The 27,399-nt window shown below is 35.5% G+C and overlaps 1 protein-coding gene across 1 annotated transcript in view; it reads right to left on the minus strand.

The window, feature by feature from the left end:
- MALRD1 (MAM and LDL receptor class A domain containing 1) overlaps window positions 1–27,399 on the minus strand; it is a 725,579-nt gene that overhangs the window by 579,037 nt on the left and 119,143 nt on the right. The window contains exon 13 of the mRNA XM_011963908.1: window positions 19,892–20,012. Within this exon, the coding sequence (XP_011819298.1) occupies window positions 19,892–20,012 (121 nt within the window). The remainder of the gene's footprint in view (window positions 1–19,891; window positions 20,013–27,399) is intronic.

Below are 27,399 nucleotides of genomic sequence, written 5' to 3' on the forward strand. Positions count from 1 at the left end.
AGAAAGTGAATACAGTGAACTATTTGGAGTAGTATAAAGGAAAGGGGGAAAATGTAAAGGAAATGAGAGAAAAATGGTATGTTAGCTGGAAGGAGAAATTAGATCAAGACAAGATATTTTTAAGATGTGAGAGGTAAAAACTTTTTTTTTTTGCTTATGGAAAAGACTGGTAGAAAAACTTTCAGGAGTAATGCTGTTGAACAGGCAAACAGAAAGGGGTTCTACATAAAAGAAACACGGACAGTTTACTTCGGGTACAGGAGAAAAGACTGACTTTACAAGTGGGTAGAAGTGGTGCTGGAACTTCTAAAAGTTCTTTTCTGGTTGTTTCTATTTATTCAGTGAAATAGTATGTAAGATCACAGTTGAGGCTAGGAATAGGGAAGTGGAAGACAGATGTTAAAGAAGGCAGATGAAAAATGTGTTATTCATTGAGGAAGGCAGGGGAGGCAATGGATTGGGGAAATTGCATATGCTTACCGGGTAACCTTGAGAACACACTTTAGGGCAGCAATCCCCAATGTAAAGTGAGAACAGATGGCACTGGGTTTTTTGTTTGCTTGTTTTGTTTTTCTATCTCTAGCCACATTCAGCTATGCTTGCTGACTGGATGTGGAGATAAGGAAAAGGGTGGAGTTAAAGATGAGTACAAAGTTTTTACCTGTAGCAACTGAAGAATGGTGTTGTCATTTCTAACCCTGGGCATACTCTAAGACCATGTTTGGAAGAAACTCTCAGAAGCTTGCAGGTGGGTATGAAAAATTTAAGATCCCAATTAAACATCCAGGGGAAGATGTCTAATAGAGAGTTATATCTGAGTCTGGAGTTCAAGGAAGAGGTTTAAACTAAAGACACAAATTTGGGAGACATGATCATATCAATGGCATTTAAAGCTGAAGACTAGATGAGTTTTCTACAGTAGTGAAGATAAAAGATCTAAGGTCTAGACATCAGAGCCAGAAAGAAAAACAAGCAAAGATGAGAAGGAACAATCAAGGAAGTTGAGGAAAACCTAGGGAATTTGCCATCTTGAAAGCCAAGTGAATAAAATGTTTTCAGGAAATGGAAAATGTGGTGACCTGCAAATATTGCGTTTAGTAATCCCCATTTATTTACAAAGGATATTTTCCAAGACCTCCTAGTAGATGGCTGAAGCTCTGCATTATGCTGAACACAACATACGCTGCTTTTCTATCTGACAATCAAGTTGGCTAACAGGCAGGGTGGTCATAGACAGCCTGAATACACTGGACAAAAGGATGATTCACATCCTGGGCAGGACAGATAAGGACAGCATGGGATTTCATCACACTACTCAGAATGGAGTGCAATTTAAAACTTGTGAATTTATTTCTGGAATTTTCCATTTTATATTTTCAGACTGAGGTTGACTGTGGAAAGCAAAACTGCAGATAAGGGTGGACCACTGTATAAATCAGGATGAGGGCTAAGAATTGACTTTTAGATGTAACAATATAAGGCCCTTGTGGGTCCTGATTACAGGGGGAAAAGCCTGAATAGAGAGAATTTAAGAAAATATCGGAGAAGAGAATAACTTTTGACAACATCTTTCTAAGACTTTATCAAGGAAAACTGAGAAATAAGGTAGAAAGCTGTCATAGAAAATGGGGTCAAGAGAGTTGAACAGCATGTTTATCTAGGCTCATGGGGAAGACACAGTAGACAGGGACAAAGTGGGTGGGATTTGCTGGAGAGACACCACTGAATAGTAAAGAAAGAATGGGATCCAGTTCACAAGCAGAAAGTATCGAAGTGTCCAGACAGCTCATGTATGGTAATAGAGTGACAGTGTCATTATGGAAATTGTATTTTAGAAACTGGGAATAATAAAGAAACCAAGGCTGCTTGAGTAGCACTAAAGACTGACGGTGAAAAAGAAGAGAAAGTTTTGTTGTTACTGAATAAATGACTCTCACGAGGAACTCTTGTCACTCCAGAGTCCTTAAAGAGGACTCAATAGGCTATGGAAAATATTACAAAAATACAAGCAATAACTCTATATTAATTCATACCAAATTTGTACAGGCTTACAAATAACCTATGTTTATTTTCTTTATGTTTATATTTAAAAGCAAATATAACTTAGGCTCATCAGGGTCTCTAAGGAGCACCCACAATTGTGTTTGAAACGTGAAATTGTATTAATGAGCTCATGTTAATAACAGTACCCATTACTATGCTTATATTTATAAGAAGATTGTTAGTGCTATAGTGATATGAGGTGGGTTGTTATTAGACAAATAATATTTCTTTTAGATAATCACATTAAGGGTATACTATAGTAATATAGATGAACAAAATGTAAATGTATGATTCATAAAAGACCCTACTATTTTTTCTCTGGGGGTAGGCAGAAATTAGTGATATATTTTTTAAATAATGTAACTTTTTTCTATCATGCTAAATGTTTATTTATATTGTCTTTGCATTACATACATATGCATATATATGTGTGCGTGTGTGTATATATATATACATTATTTTTTCCCCCAGACTAAGCTAATGATCTCAAATGTTTTATACTTCTTGGTAAAAGCTCAATTACCTAAAGAGCCAAAATATGAATATTTTAAGTTAAAACTCAGGTTGCTTGGTTAAAACTCACGGGGATCTCTTATTACCCAAGATAACCTGCTCTCCAGGATATAAGGAATTATTTATATTAACCATACCCATGTTTACAACCCAAGTCAAGGGCAATTGTATTAATATTCCCATATATTGTAGTACCATTTAATAATTCAATCTTTCTTTTTTTTTGAGATGGGGTCTTGCTGTGTTGCCTAGGCTGGAGTGCAGTGGCATGATCATGGTTCACTGCAGCCTCAACCTCCCAGACTTGAGCAATCCTCCCCTCTCAGCCTCTGAGTAGCTGTGACTACAAGCATATGCCACCACGCCCAGCTAATGTTTGTATTTTTTGTAGAGATGAGGTTTTGTCATGTTGCCCAGACTGGTCTGGAACTCCTGGGCTCAAGTGATCCCCCTGCCTCAGCCTCTCAAAGTGCTGGGATTACAGGTGAGAGCCACCGAGCCTGGCTTGATAGTTCCATCTTATTTCATGACTATGTATGCCTGATGTTGTAAGTTATTGTATCACTACTTCCCGTTCCCTCTTACAATTCTATTGTTGATCGTTTGTTGAAATAATGTTGGCCTTCTTTCAGAACTCATTGTGAGGCATACAGTATTCCCAGGAAATGAAGAAGTATTTGAAAAATCTGTCTAATAAATTTCAAAACTGAAAAGAATATAAAGCCACATTTCAAGTATCCCTGTAAGCACAAAAGAACAAATACAAAGAAAATCCACAAAGGCACACCCTAGCCAAACTGCTGAAAATTTATGCCAGAGAGAAAAATGTTAAAAGCAGCTGGAAAAAAAAAGCATAAAAAAAGCACCTTCAAAGAATAATTATTAGACCTCTTTAATAGATGCAATGGAAACCAGAAGGAAAAGGAATGTTATCTTTAGAGTGTTGGAAGAAAATAACTGCCGGTGCATTTGTTTTCTATTGACACCCAGGGCATTGGTTTTATTTTAGTTTCTACTGGTTTTCTACTGCTATGTAACAAACGACCGCAACCTAGGAACTTGCCACACTCATTTATTACTTCATAGTTTCTTTAGGTCAGAGGTCTAGGATGGCAGAGCACGGCTGTCTGCTTAGGGTCTCACAAGGCAGCAATAAAAGTGCAAGTGACGATGGCTCTTATCTGGAGGCTGTGGGGGGAAATCTTCTTCCTGGCTTATTCTCATTTATGTGGTTGGCAGAATTCAGTTTTTTTTGTGGCTGTAAGACTGAGGTCCTTGTTTTATTGCTGGCTGTCTGCTGAGGATTTCTTTTGTCTCCTTAAGGCTGCCTGTCCTATCTTTTCATGTGGCTCCTTCCATCTTTAAACCAGCAATGGCATATCAAGCCCTCTTCTTATTTGCTTTTTCCCCTACTTTTTTTTTTATTGTGATAAAATACACATAACATAAAATTTATTATTATCTAAACCAGTTTAAGTGCACAACTTAGGAGTATTAAGTGCATTCATATTGTTGCACAACCATCACCAACATCCATGTCCAAAACTCTTTTCATCTCGCAAAACTGACATCTGTACCCATTACACAAGAATTCTCCACTTCCTTCTTCCTCAGGCCCAGGAAATTATCATTCTACTTTCTGTCTCTAAGATTTAGGCTATTCTCTGTACATCAGATAAGTCTAACCATATCATTATTTCTTTCTGTGACTGGCTTATCTCACTGAGCATTATGTCTTCAAGTTTTTTTTTTTTTTTTCTTTTTTACTTATTTATTTTTGAGATGGAGTTTTGCTCTGTTGCCCAGGCTGGAGTGCAGTGGCATGAGCAATCTCGGCTCACTACAACCTCCACTTCCCAGATTCAAACAATTCTCCTGCGTCAGCCTCCTGAGTAGCTGGGATTACAGGTGCACACCACCACACCCAGCTAATTTTTGTATTTTAGTAGAGATGGGATTTCACCATGTTGGCCAGGCTGGTCTCAAACTCCTGACTTCAGGTGATCCACCCACCCACCTCAGCCTCCCAAAGTGCTGGGATTATAGGCGTCAGTAACCGCACCCGGCCATGTTCTCAAGTTTTATTCACTTCATAGCGTATGTCAGAATTTCTTTCCTTGTTATGACTGAATAACATTCCACTGTATGTATTCACCACATTTTTCTTATCCCCTCATCTGTCAATGAATGAACGGGTTACTTTCAGCTTTTAGCTATTGTGAATAATATTTCTATGAATATAAGTGTACAAATATCTCTTTGAGACCCTGCTTTCAATTATTTTGAGTATATACCCAAAACTGGAATTGCCAAATCATATGGTAATCATATTTTTAATTTTTTTGAAGAACTACTTTCCTCTTCCACAGCAGCTATGTCATTTTACATCCCCAACAGTGCACACAAGTTCCAATTTCCACACCCTCACCAACACTTGTTAATTTCTGGATTGGTTTTTTTGTTTGGTTGTTTTTTGTTTTGGGTTTTTATTTTTTTTTGGTAGTAATCTAATGGGTGCATGGTGGTATCTCATTGTTTTGATTTGCATTTCCCTAATGTTGGTGATGTTGGATATCTTTTCACGTGCTTTTTGGTCATGTGTTTATCTTCTTTGGAGAAATGTCCATTAAAATATTTTGTCTACTTTTGAATTGAGCTGTTGGTCTCTTATTGAGTTTTAGAAGTTCTCTCTATATTGTGGCTATCAATCCCTTATCAGATACATAATTTGCAAAAGTTTCTCCCCTTCTTGGGGTTGCCTTTTTACTCTGTTGATAGTGTTTCAGGATTCAAAAAATTTTAAAGTTTTCATAAAGTCCAATTTGTCTATTTTTTATTTTGTTGCCGGTGCCTTTGGTGTCATCCATTAAATCATCGACAACCTCAGCATCGTAAAGTTTTTGTCCTATATTTTCTTTCAAGAATAGCTTTATAGTTTTTAGGTCTTTATAGTTTTAGATCTTATATTTAGGTTATGGATTGATTTTGAGTTAATTTTTGAATATGAAGTTAGGTAAGCGTCCAACTTCATAGTTTCACAAGTTGATATCTAGTTTTCCCAGGAGCATGTATTGAAAATACTGGTTTTTACCAACTGAATCGTGTTGGTACCTTTGCCGAAAAAAAAAAAAAATCCTTTGATCATATATGTGAGGGTTTATTTCTGGACTCTGTAATCTATACCACTGATCTATACACTGGTCTTTTTGGCAGTACCATATTTTTTTGTTTACTGTAGTTTTGTAATAAGTTTTGAAATCAGGGTGTGTGTGTCCTCCAACTTAGTTTCTCTTTTTCAGAATGATTTTGTCTATTAGGGGTTGAGATTCAATATGAACTTACATTCTATTTCAGCTAAAAAAATGTGATTGGTATTTTAACAGGGATTGTATTGAATCTGTAGATCCCTTTGAGTGGCACTCACATCTTAAGAATATTAAGTCTTCTAATCTATGAACATGGAATGTCTTTTCATTATTTGTATTTTTAAAAGTTTCTTTCAGAAATTTTTTTTAAATTTTTTATTGTACAAGTCTTTCACCATCTTGATTAATTCCTAAATACTTTTTCTCTTTTTTTATGTTATTGCAAACAAATTGGCTTTTTAGTTTCCTTTTTGGATGGTTCATTGCTAATGTATAGAAATGCAACCAATTTTTGTATTTTCACTTTATATTTTGTTGAATTCATTTTTTAGTTCTAATAGGATTTTTTGTAGAACTTATAGGGATATTTACATATAAAAATTCTTTCTTTCCAATTTGCATTACTTTTATTTCATTTTCTATATTCCTATTATTTTCTTTTTTTGTTATATTTTAAACTAACTGCTTTTGCTAGTACTATGAATAGAAGTGGCAAACGTGGATATGGATGGACATCCTTGCCTTATTCCTGATCTTAAAAGAAAACCTTTTAGTCTTTCACCAATTAGTATAATGTAGCTGTGGGTTTTCATATACAGCTTTTATTACATTGAGGTGGTTTCCTTTTATTCTTGGTTTGTTGAGTATTTTTATCCTGAATTGAATATTGAATTGTATCAAATGTTTTTTCTGCATCAACTGAGGTGATCACGTGTTTTTTTTCTTTCCTTCATTCCGTTAATGTGGTGCATTACATAGATAGATATTCCTTGGTTGAACCATTTCTGCATTCCAGGAAAAAAATCCCACTTGGTAATGTTTTATAATCTTTTTAATATGCTTCTGAAATAAATTTGCTAATATTTTGTTGAGGATTTTGCATAAATGATCATAAAGGATATGGGTTCATAGTTTTATTTATGTTTTTTTTTGCAGTCCCTTTGTCTGGCTTGAGTCTTAGGGTAATTCTGGCCTCACTGAATAAGTTAGAAAATATTCCTTCTCTTCAATTTTTTGGAAAAATTTGAGAAGGACTGTTGTTAGTTCTTTTTTATATATGTGACAAACTTCACCACTGACACTAATGGGACAGTTCCAGGGCTTTACTTTGTTGGCAGATCTTTTATTACTCATCAGATCTCTTTGCTAGTTGTAGGTCCATTCAGATTTTCTATTTCTTTGAGCTTTAGTCTTGGTAGATTTTACATTTCTAGAAATCTGTTTATTACACTTAAGTTATCCAATTTTGTGGCATGCACTTGTATATGGTACTCTCTTAAAATCTTTTTTATTTATGTAGAATTGATAGTAATGGTCCCACTTTTATTTCTGATTATAGTAATTTGAATCTTCTCTCTCTCTTTGTCTCTCCCTCTCTCTCTCTCTCTCTCTCTCTCTCTCTCTCTCTCTCTCTCTCTCTCTCCCTCGGTCCATTTAGCTAAAGGTTTGTCAATTTTATCGATCTTTCTGAAGAACCAATGTTTGATTTCTTTGATTTGCTTTATTATCTTTATTTATTCACTTCTATCAAAGCTTTTCACCTCTACCTGCCTTCAAAATAGATCCAGAATCTGCCCACTTCTGACCATCTCTACCGCTCTCACCCTACCTAGTTGAAGTCACTATCATTTGCTTATTCATTCCTTGGAATACTCCCCAACTGCTCTTTCTGCTTCCATTTTTGCCACTGGCCATCAGTTGGGAGCTTGCTGGTAATGTCATCTAGACTTTGGTGTTGCTAGTACCTGAACCGACAATAACAGCTGAGCTGTAGTGATCTTCGGTTGAACATAAAGATTTGCACAGATTAACAACATCAAACAAGGCCTCTCTGTAGACTGAGAAATAAAACCAGACAAAAAGAAGGTCACTCTATTCATTTCTGAACTCAGACAAAAAAAGATCACAGTGTAAACTCAAAAGTGCTCAAATATTCATTCCGCTTTCCTGACTGACATGAGTATTGTATTTTAACCAATGATAACTTCAGTTCAATTTCTCTCACCTCCTAAATAAAATTTATTTAGATACACAATTATAGAATTATCCTATTTCTTGAAAAACCATCCAATCAAAAGAAAATTCTTCCTTCCTTGAGCCCTTTTGTAAACCACCCAACACAAGTTGAAATCCTAGAACAAGTTCCTCTTGCTAAGCCACATCCCAGTTTCTCCTAGTAGGCCATTTTTCTTGCTTAGCAACTATCAATAAACCCAATTTTGTTACAGGTTGTCATTGATGATGGGCATCAATAACCCCCTTCTATCCCTTTTCAATGTAGCAAACACAGTGATTGTGGCAAGTCAGATCTTGCAAGTCTTCTGTTCAAAAGGCTCCCAGTCTCATTTAAAAGCTAGTGTCCTTACAATGACCCATAAGGCCTGAGCTGAAATGGTCCTCAACCTTGGTTGCACATAATTTAAAAATTATGAATGCCAGGATTCTACCCTAGAGAATGTGATTTAATTAGCCCTGCCTCAAGACTTTTCATTTCGACTTTCATTTTAGATACAGTGAGTACATGTGCAGATTTGTTCCATGGGAATACTGCACGATGCCAAGGTTTGGAGTACAGATCCCATAACCCAGGTAGTGAGCACGGTACCCAACAGGTAGTTTTTAAACCCACCCACCTCTCCACCCTCCAGTAGTCCATTGTCTATTGTGTCCATATTTATGTTCATGTGCACTCAATGTTTTAGTTGCCACTTACGATTGAGAACATGTGGCATTTGGTTTCCGTTTCTGTGTTAATTTGCTTAGGATTCTGCCCTCCAACTCAGTCCATGTTGCTGCAAAGAACTCGGAGTGCCTCTCACATACAGCCAATGTTGGGAACCATTGCTCTAGGTGGGCTGCTCTTCCTCAGCCTTATTATACTATACTTGTTCTCTTTAATCAACCTCTTCCAGTCACATTGGTCCCTTTGCAATTGTTCAAACTCACCAGGTGTGTTCCTGTCCCAATCCCTTAGTTCCTTCTTTCTTCTTAGAACACTCTTTCCAGAGATATCTCAAGGCTTGTTTCCATGCCTTCTCAAGTCTTTGTTTCAATGCCACCTTGTAACTGAGATGTACTATGACCACTCTCTTGGAAATTGCAAAGTTCCCTTGCCTTCCCCCATTGCCCTTTCCTTGCCTCATTTTTTTTTCTACAGCATACATCCCTTCTAAAAATAGTACATAATTTATTCACTCATTATAAGTGTCAGTCTCTCCCCAGCTAGGAAGCAGGGCCCTAATATTAATCCTCTTTATGCCTTGTTTTACAGAGCTATAAATTAGCTTGTGCATGCAAATTTACTTCAAATACTGTCAGCTATAAAGTAAGTGCTTAAAAGTAAGCATGTGAGTATTTATAATATATAAATTAAGTAAATTATTCTGTGGTCTTTTAGGTGTCTTTAAACCTATATCCCAAAGAGATAATTCTATCATATCAGAAGCAATGTACATTTCACTCCCTACAGTGGTGTGTTTCTGCAAGGCAGGGAGACATCAACTGCTTGGATGCTTGGAACACTTGGGGTTAGATGGGGAAGGCTCTTTACGCCCCCCTTTGACCTATCACACACATTGCTAACCTGAAAATGGAAACAAAATGAACAAGAGTAGTGGCATGGGAGAAAAGAGAAGAACTGAATAGTTTCAGCATATAAGTAACAAAAAGAAAAGGAAAGCTGGTAATACTTCTAACACAATTATAAGAGTGAAGAAGAACAATGATCTTGTCAAAAAAATAATATCCCATCCAAGCTCAAAGTAATGACACAGAAAAAAAAATCCACTATCTCCATAGTCACCATTAATAATCTAATGTATTGAAATTTAATCTTAAATAATCACAGAAAAAGCCTTTCTTATTAAATGCCTGACTTTTATTCTCAATAGAATTTTCAACTGAGGAAGAAGAATCACTTATTTTCACTACAATCCTGAATTCTCCTAATTTAACAACATGATTATCTGCAGCAAAGATTTATCAAAATATCATCGGTTATTTATCAGATTTTACCTGTCCATAGAAATACTTTTCACTTTTCTTTATCAGTGATCAATGACTTCCATAAATGAGGGTGAATGAATGTTTTCTCCACTTCTTGGTTTTATGCCACAGAAATGACAAGCATTCACCAGAAACAATCTCCCATTAGGGTCTTTCACAATGACGTCTGTCTAGAGGGATTTGTCTTGACTAGAAAATAGTTGTCTAGATTTTAAACTTGAGGACAATGAGAAGAGAATGGAAATCCAGTTTACTAAGGAAAAGTAACCAGATAGCCTTTTTCCCTACAGAGACTTATTTACCAATATGCATTTAATAAAAAAGGAAGATACTCAATAATTACCAAATTTATGTATATTTTGAGACTTTTTTTCCTTGTGTTCAGGGCTATGGAAAAAGAACATAAGATAGAACATAGAAAACAGCAGCTAATTTTCCCAGGTCTTATTAAATTAAAAGTAATTTGTAATTATAAAGAGAGACACATCATAGAAAGCCTTTAATATTATAATTAATATTAAATATCTCCATTCTAGCCAAAAAGGCCTACTCAGAAACATTTTCCAGAAAATACACTGAAAAAAATGGTCCTAATTCAAAGACTAAGACACACACACACACACACACACACAAACACATCTCAAAAAAATGTAGAGCAGAGAGTTGCTATAGGAAATTCAAGCCTTCTCTCTGAATTTATGTAATAAAAGAAAACATAAGTCTCAGTGCAGAGTAATGCAATTATTCTTGATCAATAATGAGTACATAAGATACATGGTTTGCAAAGTATCAACACATATAAAATGACTGTCTCTATTATGCATCTCTGCTGTGGAAATGCCAGTATCTAAGGCAGATACTTCTGTATTTAGCAGATATACTAGTTTGAGGAAAATATATAACTGGCATCTAAGATTGAATAAATAAATAAATAAATAAATAATCACTTTTTCCTCATACTATTCAACCTTGGCTAAGGTTTCATTGAATTCAGCCACTCAGTAGAGACTTACATGTTTTTTTTCCCCAAGAGTAGACAAAAAAGTAGAATACAGAAAACTGTTTAGAGTATTTTTGTAAAATTAGTGCATGCACTTCAGTCTAAATAGGTTTTAGACAGAAACAAATTATAGCTCTCAGTAAATGTTGTCTGGAAATATTAAAATGTCTTTACAACTTACAGACCTGCTTAAGTAAATTTTGGCTTTCTTGCCTACACTACATAGCACAGCTAGAACAAAATAATTTATATATGTCCTGTTAATCCAAAGTAGGTGTGAGAAAAGGTATCATTTATATTATTTGACACATAATATCTTCATTTTCCAGTGTACACATTATCTCCTGGAACTAAAGAAAGCACTACATAAAGTAGCATTATTTATTTCAGTCTTGAGGAAACTAAGTATTTGCTCACAAAAATAGGAACTTATAAATAGTATTTCGATAATCTATCCTAAAGAAACAATTTAGAGTAACAATTTTGATATAAGAAAAATAAAGATAAGTTTTCAAAAATGATGAGGTGGCATTTTGATTGGCCTCTACATCAAATAACCTGTACAGGAGAAATGGACTTTTCAGAACACTGGAATTACGGGAAGACACCTAGGTACTGGTTCTGCTCTCTGGAGCTCACTCCCAATCTGCCTCCTTTTAGGGTTTGTCCTGATGCCAAGTTTGGCTTGAGAGCTAAGATGTGCAGATCATGTTAAACACTCCCTTAAATGAAAACATATAGAGTATTTGTCTAGTTCCTCATAAATGGCAACGTCAGTCCAGGTCTAAAATCCACTCTTGGCATTGAACTTTTCTGATACGTTGTAATTCCACCCTGCCCAGGCAAAAATTGTATCAAACAGTGATTCACCCTGCAGCCTGTCCCTTAGAGTTTCTGAAGGTTCAGAGAAGTTTTGTTGAAATATGTTGTATGTGTCATGCTATGTAGGTATTTCAGTCCTTCAGTTATTATGATTAAAATATCAGAGACAATTTAACATCATAGTCAGCATGTAGTGTTTTAACTGGCAGAGAGAGAGAGACTCCTTGAAAACCTGGCCACCTGGGTTACAATTTAAGTAATTGTGCTTTTATATCATAATATAAATAAATATGGAAACATTCAATTAAATTATCCAAGGCTATCAAAATTCTGCAAAACTTCCTAACCTCTATGTATCCCGAACAGTTCTTGAACAAATCCAGTAACTGTTTTTCTCTCATTTACCAAAATTGGTTACAATTTATATTTGCTATTTTTGTCTATAAAATCTGAGGTATTTCAAGGCACTGAAGACCTAAATTTTTAGCAAACTTAATAACCCGTTTAAGGGAGGCCATGATCAGTCTTATGTAAAAGAGAAAGTAAATTGTGTTAAACATGGTCGTGAAAGTGAGAAAAATTCAAGTAAATAGTATTAAAATATTAAATGTTTGAAATTCAAGAATAGCAATGGTCCTTTTTAGGAGGATTTAAGTTCATAAACAGAAATCCTGAGAGTGACATTGCCTTTTCCTCCTCATAAGAAACCCCTGTTTTTTCAAGCAATTAAGGTCTTTATAAGAGAAGTGACATGTTCGTTTGTTCAACACTAGAATCACAGCCTAAATTTTGCATGCTTCCTTCAAACCTTTTTGCTGCAAAGAAGACAAGGGAAAAAAAAAAAAAAAGACTCCCATTTCTCCTTATTCTTCACTGTGTCTTTACCTCACTTCCACTCATTGCCAGCATCTTTAATGAAAGCATTCACAAAAATGGGATGAAGAATTAGCATTTCTATGAATAAACAGATTCACAGTATAAAATTAGCTTTTTCAAAACAAGTAGGCAAAAAAAAAAAAAAAAAGAACTCAAAATAAGATTTTAGAGAACTGGAGCTCATTTGCTAATTTTCTAATTCAATTCCATATGAGGGTGGGTCCATTATCCAAATAGTGATCTTCTATTTTCCTTTTATGTCTGAAAAATTATCTTTTAAGTCCCTGAAAAGCACTATAAGAATTAAAAGCTATTTAATACATTTCAGATTTATAAAATGTAATGTGACTAAAGAAATAATTACTAAGGATAAAGGATTAAGTATTATTTTTAAAAGACATTCATTCATTAAACTTCTAGACATTGGAAGGCCAACACGGGCAGATCATGAAGTCAGGAGATCGAGACAATCCTGGCTAACACGGTGAAACTCCCGTCTCTACTGAAAATACAAAAAAATTAGCCGGCCGTGGCGGCGGGCACCTGTAGTCGCAGCTACTCGGGAGGCTGAGGCAGGAGAATGGTGTGAACCTGGGAGGGGTGAGCCCAGATTGCGCCACTGCACTCCAGCCTGGGCGACAGAGCGAGACTCCGTCTCAAAAAAAAAAAAAAAAAAAAAAAATGTAGGTTTTGGAGGCAGACTGTGTTTAAAATGGAATTCTAACTGATAAGAAAACTAAATGATAAGAAACTTCGTAAAATGAGGAAAATAGTACCTATCTCTTATATTTGATGATTAAAAGACTATACAGGTAAGGTTCTTAAACCATGTACATTTGGTAACAGTCTTAATGTATATCAGAGACAGGCCTAGAACTGTTAATCCCTGGCAGAACTTGCAATAGACACTCTTCTTAAACAGCAAGAAAACTAGAAAACATCTTAAGAAATTCCTGCTGAGGACTTACCTACCTTCTATTGAATATATTCTCCAACTTCCTAGAGTTAAAATAGCTACTTGTTTACATCTCTAATCCAGTAATCATTACAACATTATTAAACCGATACATTTCTTACCTAACAGACTAAGCTTCTTTTCTTAATTTTTAAAACAAATTTTATTATATATATTAAACATATATAGCATAAGGTTATGGGATACATACAGAGGTTATTACAGTGAGGCAAATTAAATATCCATGATCTCACAAAATTACCCTTTTTTTTTCTTTTATTTTGTAGCAAGAGTAGCTAAAACTTACTCATTTATCAAATCTCAAAACTCAAATCCAGGAAAGTATTATTAACTGTAGTCCTCATGTTGTACATTACATCTCTAGACACATTTCTCCTCCATATCTGCTACATTATTTCCTCCAATCTACATATCTCCATTTCCTTCTCTTGGCCCCTGCCTCTGGTAACCACCGTTTCATTATCTATAACTGTATACAATTTTTAGATGCCACTCATAATTGAGATCATGCAATATTTTCCTTCCTGTGTTTGGCTTATTTCACTTAGCATAATTTCTTCCAGATTCACCCAGGATGTGAAAAATGGCAGAATCTCTTTTTTTTAAGGCTGAAGAATATTCCACTTTTGTAAATACCACAGTTTATCTATCTGTCCAAAACAGACACTTAGCTTGTTTTCATATCTTGGCTATCAAGAAAAATCCTGCAGTGAACATGTGAGTGCAGATAGCTTTCTGAGGTGGGAATTTCATTTCTTCTGGTATATACCCAAAAGAGGGATTGCTAAATCATAGGGTAGTTTTATTTTCAATTTCTTTAGAAACCTCCATACCATATTCCATAATGGCTGCACAATTCATATTCGTATCAACAGTATATGAGTACTCTTTTCTCCACACTCTTACTAAAATTTGTTACCCTTTTTTTATTATAGCCATCCTAATTGATGTGAAGAGGTATCTAAAACAGTTTTGGATTTGTATTTCCCTGATGATTAATGCCAAAGAAATGTTGAATATCTGTTCATATACCAGTTGATTATTTTTATGGCTTCTGTGGAGAAATGTCTACTCAGAGCCTTTGCCCATTTTTTATCTATTTATCTATTTCTGAGTTGTATAAAATCTTCATAAATTTTGAATATTAACCCCTTATCAGATATATGGTTTGCAAATATTTTTCCCGATATGCAGGTTGCTATTTTATTTTGCTGAGTGCTTCCTACACTTTGCAGAAGTTTTTTAGTTTGAGGTAATCCCATTATATATTTCTGCTTTTGTAGCAAGGGCATTTGGTGTGATATTAAAAAATCATTGCCAACCCCAATGTCAAGGAGTTTTTCCCCTATGTTCTCTTCTAGGACCTTAATGATTTCAGGTCTTAAATTTAGGACTTTCTTACATTTTGAATTTATTTAAGTGGATGGTGTAAGACAAAGGTCCAATTTCATTCTTTCGCATGGGAACGTCCAGATTTTCCAGCACCATTTATTGAAGAGACTGTTTTTTTCCCTATTGTGTGCTCTTGGTGCCTTTATCAAAACTTAATTAGTCTTTATGTTTAGATTTATTTCTGAGATCTCTGTAACAGATTACATTTCTTGAGGGAAATGATCACACTTTCTTCTTTACCAAATTTCTTGATATAGAAAAGACGCTCGTAAGGTTTTTGTGGGTCACACAGCATGGCTGCTCGCCAACGTATTAGCACTCAGCAATGACCCTGATTGTTCTCATCATTCTCATGTATGTTTTGAATGCAGAGGAAAGAGTCTGTCCAACTCTTTGCCCCACCACACTTCCAGAAAATGTCTGTGTTCCTCCATTGTCCTGACTCAAAACCACCTTGGTTTACACCTTGGGTATGGGTAATCAATAAGATGGAATGCTTCTCTTGCCTTTTCTCTTGCCTTTTTTAATGTGTTCAATAGCACAGTTATTTAAATACTTCTGGAAAAGCTTATCCACCAACACACACCCTTCTTTTTTTTTTCTTCTGTATTACTTTTTCAGGGATGCTATGATAGTTTTAGTATTGTTTAAATAGAATGCAGAAAGAATGGAGGCATTGCTCTGGAAAAGGACAAACTGAAAGGAGACTCTCTAAGGTGGAAAAATATATAGAACTAGCCAGGGTCTACAGTTTTATGACCATAGAACTATGTATTTGTACATTATCATTTGAAATAACATTCGTAAGCATTATAAAGCCTTCTGCTGCTAGTTGTACTGAAATAGCAAGTGCTTAATAAGAATACTATGATGTTAAAAATAATTTAATAAAGAAATGTTTATAATACATATATTGTGATAAAATATGAGATCTACCTTCTTTTTTATGGGGGGGTGGCAGACAGGGTCTCACTCTGTCAACCAGGCTGGAATGCAGTGGGTGTGATCTCAACTCACTGCAACCTGCCCCTCCTGAGTAGCTGGGATTATAGACATATGCCACCATGCCCTGCTAATTTTTATATTTTTAGTAGAGAGAGGGTTTTGCGATGTTGGTCAGGCTGGTCTTGAACTCCTGGCCTCAAGTGATCCACCTACTTCAGCCTCCCAAAGTGCGGGGATTACCGGCTTGAGCCACCATACCCAACCAGATCTACCTCCTTAACACATTTTTAAGTGTACAATACATTGTTATTGACCGTAGGTACCATGTTATACAGCAGATGTCTAGATCTTATTCATGTATTCATCTTGTTTGCCTGAAAATATATGCCTGTTGAATAGTAATTTTCCACTTCCTCTCCTCCCAGAACCTGGTTACCACAATTTTACTCTTTGATTCTAGAAACTTGACGATGTAGATACCGCATATAAGTGGTATCATGTGGTACTTATTTTTCTATGACTGGCTAGATACATCCTTGTTCCTGTGTTTTGAGCTCTATCCTGCATTTATTTCAAATGTTATACTCCAACACGGCAAAACTGAACGTTAGCAGGACGTTTTCATTCATCGCCTCTAGTTTAAAGCGAATCTGGTTTGTTCTCACTGGCAAGTCATTTCCATCAGGAAGAGGTCTCTGTTCTGTCTTCATCAAACAATGCTCACTTGAGTAGTACGCACTTTACATTCAGAGAGTAAATATGTACATATAAATATTTGCCAAAGGAGTCAGTAATGCACTCACAGCAATTAGTTTCATGTGCTTCCTTTGGGCACTCAGGTGGAAAATCATGGATCTTCCTGGATGAAATACAACCTGCATCCTCACCTAGCACAAATCTGGCTTCAAAATTGAGATTAACAGCATAAAACAGGCTCTCTTCCTTTAACAAATAAACAGAAAGTCTAATTGTTTCATCAACACTAGCTTTTAAATATTCTGAAGGAGAAGCAGCTCGATTAAAGGTGAAATCAAAGTAGTACTTGCGATTTTCATCACATGAACTGTGAGCAGAAAACTACAGCTTGAAGACTGCTTTGAAGTGGTGCGGCCATTTGTATGCCAATTAAAGATTTCAAAAGCTTCAAGTCCTGTACAGGGTCTGGGTAATCTGGGTAAATCTTTGGCCATTCTGCTCCATACGTATAACAATGTACTGTCAATGGAGCATGGCACGTTTTTAAATATTCCTTTCAGTTTCTCTCCATAAACTTCTGCCCATTACTAATACTGAATTCCACAAATGAGATCCTATAATTGTCTACTGGACATATTTGCAAAAACAATAAGAAACCTTTTTTTCCTTTGTGTACATCCATTGATCTTTCAGGAATCGTTCATGTAATTTGTTCTAATTAGATATATAATCAATTCAACTGATCTGCTGTTCACACAGAAGCACACGCATCCATGAATCCTGAGTGAATTTATGAAAAAGAACTCTCCATAAGCAAGATCAAGTAGTCTCAATAACTTTTGCTAAGGTTAACTTTAGTAATGATTTCAAACCTTTAACCACACCTTTGTCTCGGTAAGAGCTCAGGAAAGGCTACCCCAAAGTACACTGAACTGAAGGAGATCGGGAGGTACCCCAGGAGCAAGGTCACTCTGATCTTCCCTGACCTTTCTTTGTGAGCAGTGGTCATAAAGAAATTATCTAGCTTATCTTGCCTGAAATTAGGTAACAAGAGCCTCATTCTAGAGGGGTCCTTCCCTGTTCCCGGGGGCGGGGAGAAATTCTACACAAAGGAGTCAAGGAGACTCTGAACACAGAGGCTTTGCTAAGTTCCCCTGCTCAGTCTGTTACCATTGGATCATACCTTTTTGTCCAGTCACGTTTCAAAATGGTTGTTTGTTCTTCACCAAAACTAAGCAGAAAAATACACAGTTTTCTGACTAGGAAAAGGGGCTGAAAAACAAATAAAAATGAAAAAATAAAAGAAAACACATGGTTTTCTCTGGGTCTTTGCATCTTCATTTCTGAAGGCTCCTGTGTCAAGTAAAACTTTGATAAACAAATTGGCTATGCTTTTCCCCGTATTAAACTGTCTTTCATTCTGGGAGTGTCAGCTGTGACCCTTATGATGGGTGAGGAAAGGTTTTTGTCACACCTTTCTGCCCCTACACCTCCAAGTACTACATTACAAGGGAATGCTCTTCAATGTCAACTTTAATGCCGTTCAGCTATTGCGATTCTGGTGATGTGGTATTTAATTAGGAGAAAGAAAATATTTAATTAAACAACAAAAATAAGGTAATCCTGTTTGAACCTTAAAAACTAGTAAAAGTTTTTTTGTTTTTTTTTTCCTGAGACGGAGCCTCCCTCTGTTGCCCAGGCTGGAGTGCAGTGGTGCGATCTCGGCTCACCGCAAGCTCCGCCTCCCGGGTTCACGCCATTCTCCTGCCTCAGCCTTCTGAGTAGCTGGGACTACAGGCGCCCGTCGCCATGCCCCGCTAGTTTTTTGTATTTTTAGTAGAGACAGGGTTTCACCGAGTTAGCCAGGACGGTCTTGATCTCCTGACCTCGTGATCCGCCCACGTCGGCCTCTCAAAGTGCTGGGATAACAGGTGTGAGCCCCTGCGCCTGGCCGAACTCGTGAATCTTTAAATGAATCATTAAATCTGCTGCTCTGTACTCCTCAGTGTCTATCAGAATCATACAAACACACATGCACACATGCATGGACACACACATACGCAAACAGGCACACATGTGCACACATGCACACACACTTGCATGAACACACACTTGCATGAACACACACACACAGAGCTTAGAATGGTCTATTATGCATGCAGAACACGCATTCTGAATAAAGTAAACGCACGTTAACCTAATATGTTAGTACCCAGAAATATACAATCTCTCCAATGAAAGATGTCTTTGATAAAGGATCTTTAATTAAAAACTCTTGAATCTACGTCTCAATCCAGAATCATGTGCCCCCAATTTTTCTTGATAGTCCATTCAGCTCCTGCAAGAATGCAACTGTTCCACTCATTAAGTATGTTGTGTAAGTAAATATAACTCAGGAATATACAATATGTCTGATTTTCACATGCAAATATTTTCCACAGATATAGATTAAGAAAAATAAAGTGTGACACTTTTCAGAAAACATTTTTTCATATTGTCTACTTATTCATTGAGATTTGAGGGTAGGAGTGGTCAGAGAGAAACATCAATTAGTACTGGGAAGAGAAAGTAACCGAAGATATACTGTAAACTCTTTTAGTGTGTACACTGATCCCAGAATCTAAATAATGATTAGGTTTTAAAATTCATAGTTGCCTGTATGAGATCCATTTTTATGGCAACATTTCTGGCCTTTAATTGATATTCTCTCCAAAAAATTTAGTCAAAGAATTAGACAAACTCCATCTGTGATTTGAAAATATTAAATTTTGAATAGAAACACAGAATGTTAAGGTCCAGTTTTAAATTTTTGGTTGGCCTTATGTCATTTTTCCAAACACAACATTTTTGGTTTTTTTGAACTCCTGGGTGATTCTTAAATATGAATACTATTACATGCTCATTTGAAGTTCTGAATAAAATTAATGGAGACATGAATATTTAAAAAGTGTATTTAAAACATGCAAAACAATTATAATTTTTTCATAACATTTATAATTTAAATATTTGGATGTAATAATTTCAGCTGCAAGCATAGAACATTTTCCATATTACTGGAAGAGAGGGCTAAGGACTAGACTATGATAGACCAGATGTTTACCATTTAAAAAAATGTATATATATCTTAGGTTTCAAGAACAGGTGATATAATCCACACACTGTATTAGGTATTCGTGACTCTAATATATTTTATATTTTGATATCGAGAAGAGCTTAATTCAATGTTTAAAATAGCAACAGTGACAAGGAAAAACTTACATTTGCTTTGTGTACTGGTCCTTGGTAGTGATTTATAGGAAATTTCACATTCCTGGGATACACTGATGTCATCTAGAGCAACAGTAGCGTTTGATGAAAAAACAGTAGCTTCCAAAATTAACTATAATCACAGAAAGATAAAACTGTTAAAAACACATCACAGAAGTAATGTCTTACAATCATATTTCTTTGTGTAGAGGAACTCTATTTACATCTGTCCCATTTTCCAATCTAATTTTAGAAACCTGTTCTGACCAGAACATCCTAATTTAAATTTATAAAGCCATAACTGCTTTGACAGCATCTTATGTAACCTTAATGCCAAAGGTAACCTTGTTTCAATTAAAAGTGGTAACATTCATCATTAATGAAGGGATCTCTTCCCATTGGAGCCATTAAGAGTCATATGCATTTATAATGAGCTCTTTGAAGCAATCAACTGTGTGGCTTACAACTCAATTTAATTGAGATATGAATTCATTTGTAATGAGTGTGCTGGAGGCAATGATTTATTTCCATATTAAAATATTTAAGTATTATATACATACATAGAAATATAATATATATTATATACATACACAGAAACATACTCAACGTAGTAAAGCACACATCAATAACCACATATACAGTGGTTGATAATATTCATATGCTCAAGCACTCAGAGACATCTATTTAAGTTTAATTTATTCCAACACTCTGAATAATGTCTGATTTAATTTGTTTTCTTTCTTGTTAATTATTCCTATTATTATGTTGTTATTCCAAGAAAAGAGAGAGAGAGAGAGAGAGGGGAGGGAAAGGAAGAAGTAATTTATGCCTGGAATCTTATGAATCCACATGGTGGACCACCAGTCCAGGACACAGACAGAAGGTACATCTCTATCTTATCAGGGAGAGTCTCTAATCTCAAGGATCATTAAATTTACTTGTGCCAGGGCTCAGAACATGCTATCCCAAAATATAGCACCTTGGAGTCACTCTCTGATTTCCCCTCTCTTTTCTTTGTGAGAGTCAGCTATAAAGCAATTATCTGGCTTACTTCTCTTCAAAACAGGTGATAAGGACCTCATGTAACTGGTGTCCTACCCTATCTATACCTGGATGAAACAAGCACTACACAGAGAGGCCAATAAAGATCCCTGCTCAGTTCTCTCCAATCTATTACAACGAGATAATACTCTTTTTGTCCATTTATATTTCTTCATGAGCATCCATTCATCGTTGAACCTAAGCATAAACATAGAGAGTTTTACCTGGTCTTTGTGCCTTTGTTTTTGAAGGCCCCTATGTCACATAAAATGTTAACAAATTTGTTACTTTTTTTCCTTTTAACCTGTCTTTTGTTTTAGGGGTTCCAGTCATGCCCCTTGTGATGAGTGAGAAAACGGTATTACTTTTTCTCTCTTACACTTGGTATGATACATTCACTATATTACATCATAAATGCTGTATAAGAAATAAGTATAAGATACTAGGAGACTCAAAGAAGACAATTCATTCTTTCTGCCAATAATGAGAGTTTGGGAAAAGATTTGGTGGAGAAGTAATAGCCTCCATGATACCAAATTTTGTTGGGCAAAATATTTTACCTCAAGAAACTGAGGCAGCAATTTCAGCAAAAACACAGAGATGAGAAAGTGCATGGTGTGTTTAGAAAACGTTGATGGGTGTCAAATGTCCATCAATCATGGACTGGATTAAGAAAAGTTGGCATACATACACCATGGAATACTATGCAGCCATAAAAAAGGATGAGTTCATGTCCTTTGTAGGGACACGGATGAAGGAAACCATCATTCTCAGCAAACTATCGCAAGGACAGAAAACCAAACACCACATGGTCTCACTCATAGGTGGGAACTGAACAATGAGAACACTTGGACACAGGAAGGGAAACAACACACACCGGGGCCTGTTGTGTATAGGAGATATACCTAATGTAAATGACGAGTTAAAGGGTGCAGCACACCAACATGGCACATGGATACATATGTAACAAACTGCACGTTGTGCACACACACCCTAGAACTTAAAGTACAATAATAATAATAATAAAAGAAAATGTTGATGGGTGTTACAGGAGCATAAGATTTTAAGAGAACAACAAATGAATCAGATAATTGATAGGAAAATTTCATGAGTTGGTACAGCTCAATTGGAGAGCAACTAGATAGCATCTATTAAAAAAATTGCATAGACTATAAAAATTGAGTTAATTTCTTGGCATTTATCCTAGAGAGACACTCAAAGGTATACACATGAAGGCCTGTGAAGGAATGTTTATTTCAATGCCAGTTTTGATGACAAATGACAGGAAAGAACTTACATGTGAATCAATCAATAGTGAGAAATACTATACAAGTTAAAAATAATATCTATCTCCATGTGTCATTATGGAAAGAAATTTAACATGTGTTTTGGAGTAAAAAATTAAGTTACAGAAAAATATTATAGTATAATATTACTTAGGCTAAAAACATCCAACCGTTCAGATTTCCAAGTATATGTGGTACATTTATACATGTTAAGTAAATAGAAAATGGACTGGAAGTAAAAATAAATTGGTATCTATAAATACTCAATTAAAATCTATGGTGGGTGATGAGGATGGTAAGTAGGGACTGTTCCTTTATTTGCAATTTTTGATATTTTAATGTAATGTACATAATAATAATTTTTAAGATTCTGATTAGAGATGGTTTCTGTAGAATCTTAACCAGCTAAGATATGTAGCCTTCATTCCAGAGGCAGAAAATAACATAGGCTTTGAAGAAGGATCTTGGTAAAACATATACAAGTATTATACTTTAGAGACATATTGTATTTAATACCATTAAGTGACTGTGATTTTTTTGGACAGTTTTACGTTTGAAAGAGTTTTTCTAAATTTGTTATTATAATACATCTTGCATTGATGTCCATTAAAATAGATGCTTAATTCTTCATACTCATTAGACAAGCATTTGTTGACCATCATATTTGAAGGTCTGTGCTACTCAAAGAAAACTGGAGGAAAAAGCGACTGTTTGAGGCACTTCTCTACGCTCCTAAAGAGGTACCTGCTCACATTATTTGAATGGAATGGATGGGCCCTGGGATGAGGTGAAGTAAATTCATGAGGTACTCTTTAAAATGTGGTTACATTATTTTACCTGAAGGGAACCACCAGGTTCCTTTAGATATTCATATTAAAAAGGAAGAATAAATCCAACTTCAAAAGCCAAATAAAAGTAATATTAGTTTGTCTACATTTTGCTTACTTCTACATAATGAAATTCATAATTATACAATTAGAAATTCTAATTCTACCATTAATTAAAATCATACAAATTTTAAAATACAAGCAATTACTTCCTTCAAGAAATGTATGTTATATCTGTAAATAATGACCATTTCATGGCTTCAAAATCATCATGGTTGGTACTTTCTTTTTATTGCTGATTTTAACCAAAACCACACACACGTGTGTGTGTATATATATAAAATGCTTTTGGAACTACAGTCAGCATCAACTGGTAATCAGTAAGTGAGAAAGAGGTCACTCAGAAGAACTGTTTCAACCACGGATGGAGGAAGAGTGAAAACCTCATTTGATAAGATTCTCAAGGTAATTGGAGAATTTACATTTTAAATTAAATTAGATGACTCTCTCTTCTAAAACTACTTTTTGGGATCTTGTTGATTTTTGTTTTATTCAATTATGTTACTCCCTCTAAGAACAAACTAATTTCTTGCTTTCAGGAACCACAAAAATTCATAAATGTTCACAATCAAGTGATTACTTTTTATAAGTACAAAACTCAGGTGCTTTTCCAGAAAAATACACAATTAACACAGAAATCTTGTTTTCAAAAAAATAACAGGAGCAAAAACGAATATGAATCCAAGAGAAAATAGACATACAGTAAGAAGGAGTAGAGAGAAGCAGGAATATATTAATTTTTGAAGAATGATGATGGTATCAATAATAAGAGCAGCACTCATCATTTATTTAGCGCTTACTATATGCCAGTCACATTCATTTGCTTTAATCCTGTGAAGATGATGCTATTTTCATCTTATTTTAAAGTGAAAGAAACAGATTAGAGAATAGAAGTAATTGGTTGAGCATCACATGTCAAGTAAGAAAAATATGTAAGCTGAGCCATTAATGATTATACTATCCTGCGTGTCTCTAAAGAAATAAAGAGATAACTGGGCTTTAGTGGATGCTGCAGAATAGGGCTGCCTGGAGAAACAAGATTGCATGCAGCTCTAGATTAAGCAGGCCAAGGACACAGCAACTTCACGGAGACTCAATCACCTTTTACTTTTGTGTTATGAATCTTACCCTTCACTGAATCATCAAATAATGTCAGGAAATTGTTATTGATTTATATCATTGACTCCGATAAAGACAGAACATGGTATCCATCATTGTGGGAAATTTCACAAAAGGGTCATTTCAAAACGAAATCTAAAATATGATACAATTACATTTTAATGGGAAGCTCAAAGCAAGTAGAGCTACTTGAAATCAATGGACTACTCAGAAAAAGTGCCACCTTGAGATATGAAAACAGCTCAGCAGTTAGGGGGAAAAGAAATATTAAAAGAATATATTTATGTGAAAAGCTGAACATAGCAAGTGAGCAGGCCAAGTTAAAACAGGTTTGAAAACTACTATTAACTCTTAGGCCTAAATTTTTCCAATAAAACTCTCACAAGAAATGGAGGGAATATTGAAATGTCGTTAATTTGCTGTTCTTACAGAATAAACAGTAAACCTAATTCTTTGCCAGCAACAAGAGCGAATGCCCTACCTAACTAGGGGTGCTGATTTCCCATGAAACCCAAATCAATATGTATTCTGTTATATTGTCTACAACTGGCATCAAAAGAACCACACTGAATCAGAATTTCATGGCTAAAAAGGAACACAGAGGTCACATGATTTGATGTCTTTCTTCTTTCCAATATTTGGACTGGGTTACACTGTACTGTATAAATATGTTCAGAGCTTAGTCACATGGAACTGATGACTAGGCAATGACTAAGGTCACCCTTAAATGATTCAGGCTACTAACCTTAAATCCTAGCCTATTTCCAAGAAGATAAACTTTAAATATTTGAATATTTAAAAAGCTAGATTAACTATTTGTAGGTGTAATATCTTTTTCATTTGTTTCTGATAAAAGAACAAAGTAGAACTGTACCTAGCTAGAATCCTCATGTATATTTTCACATCTTTAAAAATACACTAAGAGAAATCAGGTTAAAGCCAACATATTAGCATCTTTTTTTTTCTGCAGAGGATAAGAAATGGCATGGAGAGAGATACAAGGAAGACAAAAGTTGCATCTTCATGAGCAAAGGAAATATTAACATTAGTTAATCCTGAGGTGCATTAGAGTATTTGTTTCTCTCTGTATTAACTACTAGTTTGAAATATTTAATAGTAAATATATGCGATAATCGTGTATTGAATAGTACCATGTATATATCTGTGCCAGTGTATCTATTTATTTATATTGTGTGTGTATAAAATCCAGACTAATTCACAACAGAACGTCAATACAAGTCCACAGTTCCTTATCTAAAGTCTTTGGGGCCAGATGAGTTTTGAAATGTGAATAGCTTAGAGCTGAGAATGGTAACATAACACTGAGAGTGTTTATTACATGATACCCTCTGGGAGATTGGGGGCAGCACTGTCTAATCAAACCTATCATGAAAGGAGCTGCCTAAAGGCCTCACAGTGGTTCAGGGCAGCTTGGGTTTTGCTTCTAAATTCATTCTTAAAAAGCTTACTGCTTTCCAAATTTAATTTTCTAAATTGCTGATTAGATATTATAGGGCTGTCATGGCCTTCTTGAGAGTGAAATTTGAGGGAATTTTTTTTTCTTATTTTTCTTTTACTCATCTGTAGTTTCCAAAATAAACATGTGCTGTAGCCAGCTCATAACTAGATTAAGTGGGAAGGCACAGAGGAAAAGTCTTAGCTTCTCTGGGTTGAATTAAATGTGACTGAGGCCTCGAAAGAACTCAGCATTGAGGCTGATTGGAGAGAAAAAGCAACACAAGGTGCTGAGCCACCAGCAGGGGGATGAAGGGAAAGGGAACAGCAGGGCTGGGTTAGAAACCCTCATACATCCATTGCAACAAAATCACAGAATCTAACCAAACCATTGCCCATCTACAAACTAGTTAATATGCCACCAAGATAATAAGGGATACTCTCCATTTGCACTGCAAAGCAAAACCATTACTATATCCAAAAAGGAGAACATTAAAGAGAAAACAAAAACTGCATTCACTGAAACTCTTGTAATGGTGATGGGTCAATGAGAGCTTCCAGCTGTAGACAGAAATGGCATGTGCTTCAACTCATATTTCTAAATTACCTACTGCTAGAAAGGACATTCTGTTTTCTTCTCAATATGTCAATAAATGACAAACTCTGAACGATCTTCTTGGTGAGTTTCATTCTAACTAAAAGCAAACCGAATGAAAACCATTTTCTATAGAATATAAATGCAGGAGGCAAAAGATCAAATTGTTCTGATTTCGTTGCCCTGCTCCTTGCAATGGAGATTGACACCAAAATGATTTCATGACCAGCCTTTGTGTCAAATGCTTCCCAATTAAGAGCTGCTAGTATTCATGATGTCTTTTTCCATTAAATATGAGAATAGAATGAATTGATCTTTGAGAAGGGAAGTTGGAGACCATCACTGAGTGAAGAGGCCTTTAATGATTGAGCCTAGAGTTCTGATCAAGCAGAAACTCCCTTTTTAAAACAGACAATACTAACAATTATTGAGTGTCTACTATTTCCAGACAATATCCAAGGAATAACCACAGCAATAAAAATAGCTAAATTCCGTGTTTATGCCAGATTCGCTTCCACGTGCTTTACAAGTATACACCATATAATCCTCACAATAACTCTATAAAGTAGAGAACAGTAATTGATTACAGTTGATGCTTATTCCCTATTCTTCCTGCTTCCATGGGAAGGCAGTTCCCTGTAGTAACATTGCTGTTACTTACCCCTCACTCCGTGGCAGGAGGAAGATTTAGCTGACTGTGAATTTAGAAGAGTAACCTGGGGGAACTCGACTTATCCTCTTCTCCCATTCAGCACCCCGTTGTTGGGAGCCAGTCTGTCCTCAGGAGGCATGCATTCTGATATTATCTCTGGCTAATGGTAACAGACTTCCCCTAGAGTATGAGCTCTATATTTCTCCAGCACAGTCAGTTGTTCTCTGGGTAATTCTATTTATTCTAAGATCAAGCATTATTTTAAATAAGTGACTCTACATTCTAAAGCCATCTGCTCCAAAATATGTATTCTCTACCTGTTTAACTTCTATATTTATCTCAATTTGGTCAGAAATGAGGACGAGATGACCTTAAAGCCTCAACTATTATCCTCACACTCTACTAGTGAAAGAGGCATAGAGGACTTGGGTAACTTGTCTGTGATCATACACTTTTTTGTCTTTGTTTTTTTAAGATGGAGTCTC

This window comes from Colobus angolensis, unplaced genomic scaffold (genome assembly GCF_000951035.1).
Source record: "Colobus angolensis palliatus isolate OR3802 unplaced genomic scaffold, Cang.pa_1.0 Scaffold63, whole genome shotgun sequence".
Classification (NCBI taxonomy): Eukaryota; Metazoa; Chordata; class Mammalia; order Primates; family Cercopithecidae; genus Colobus; species Colobus angolensis.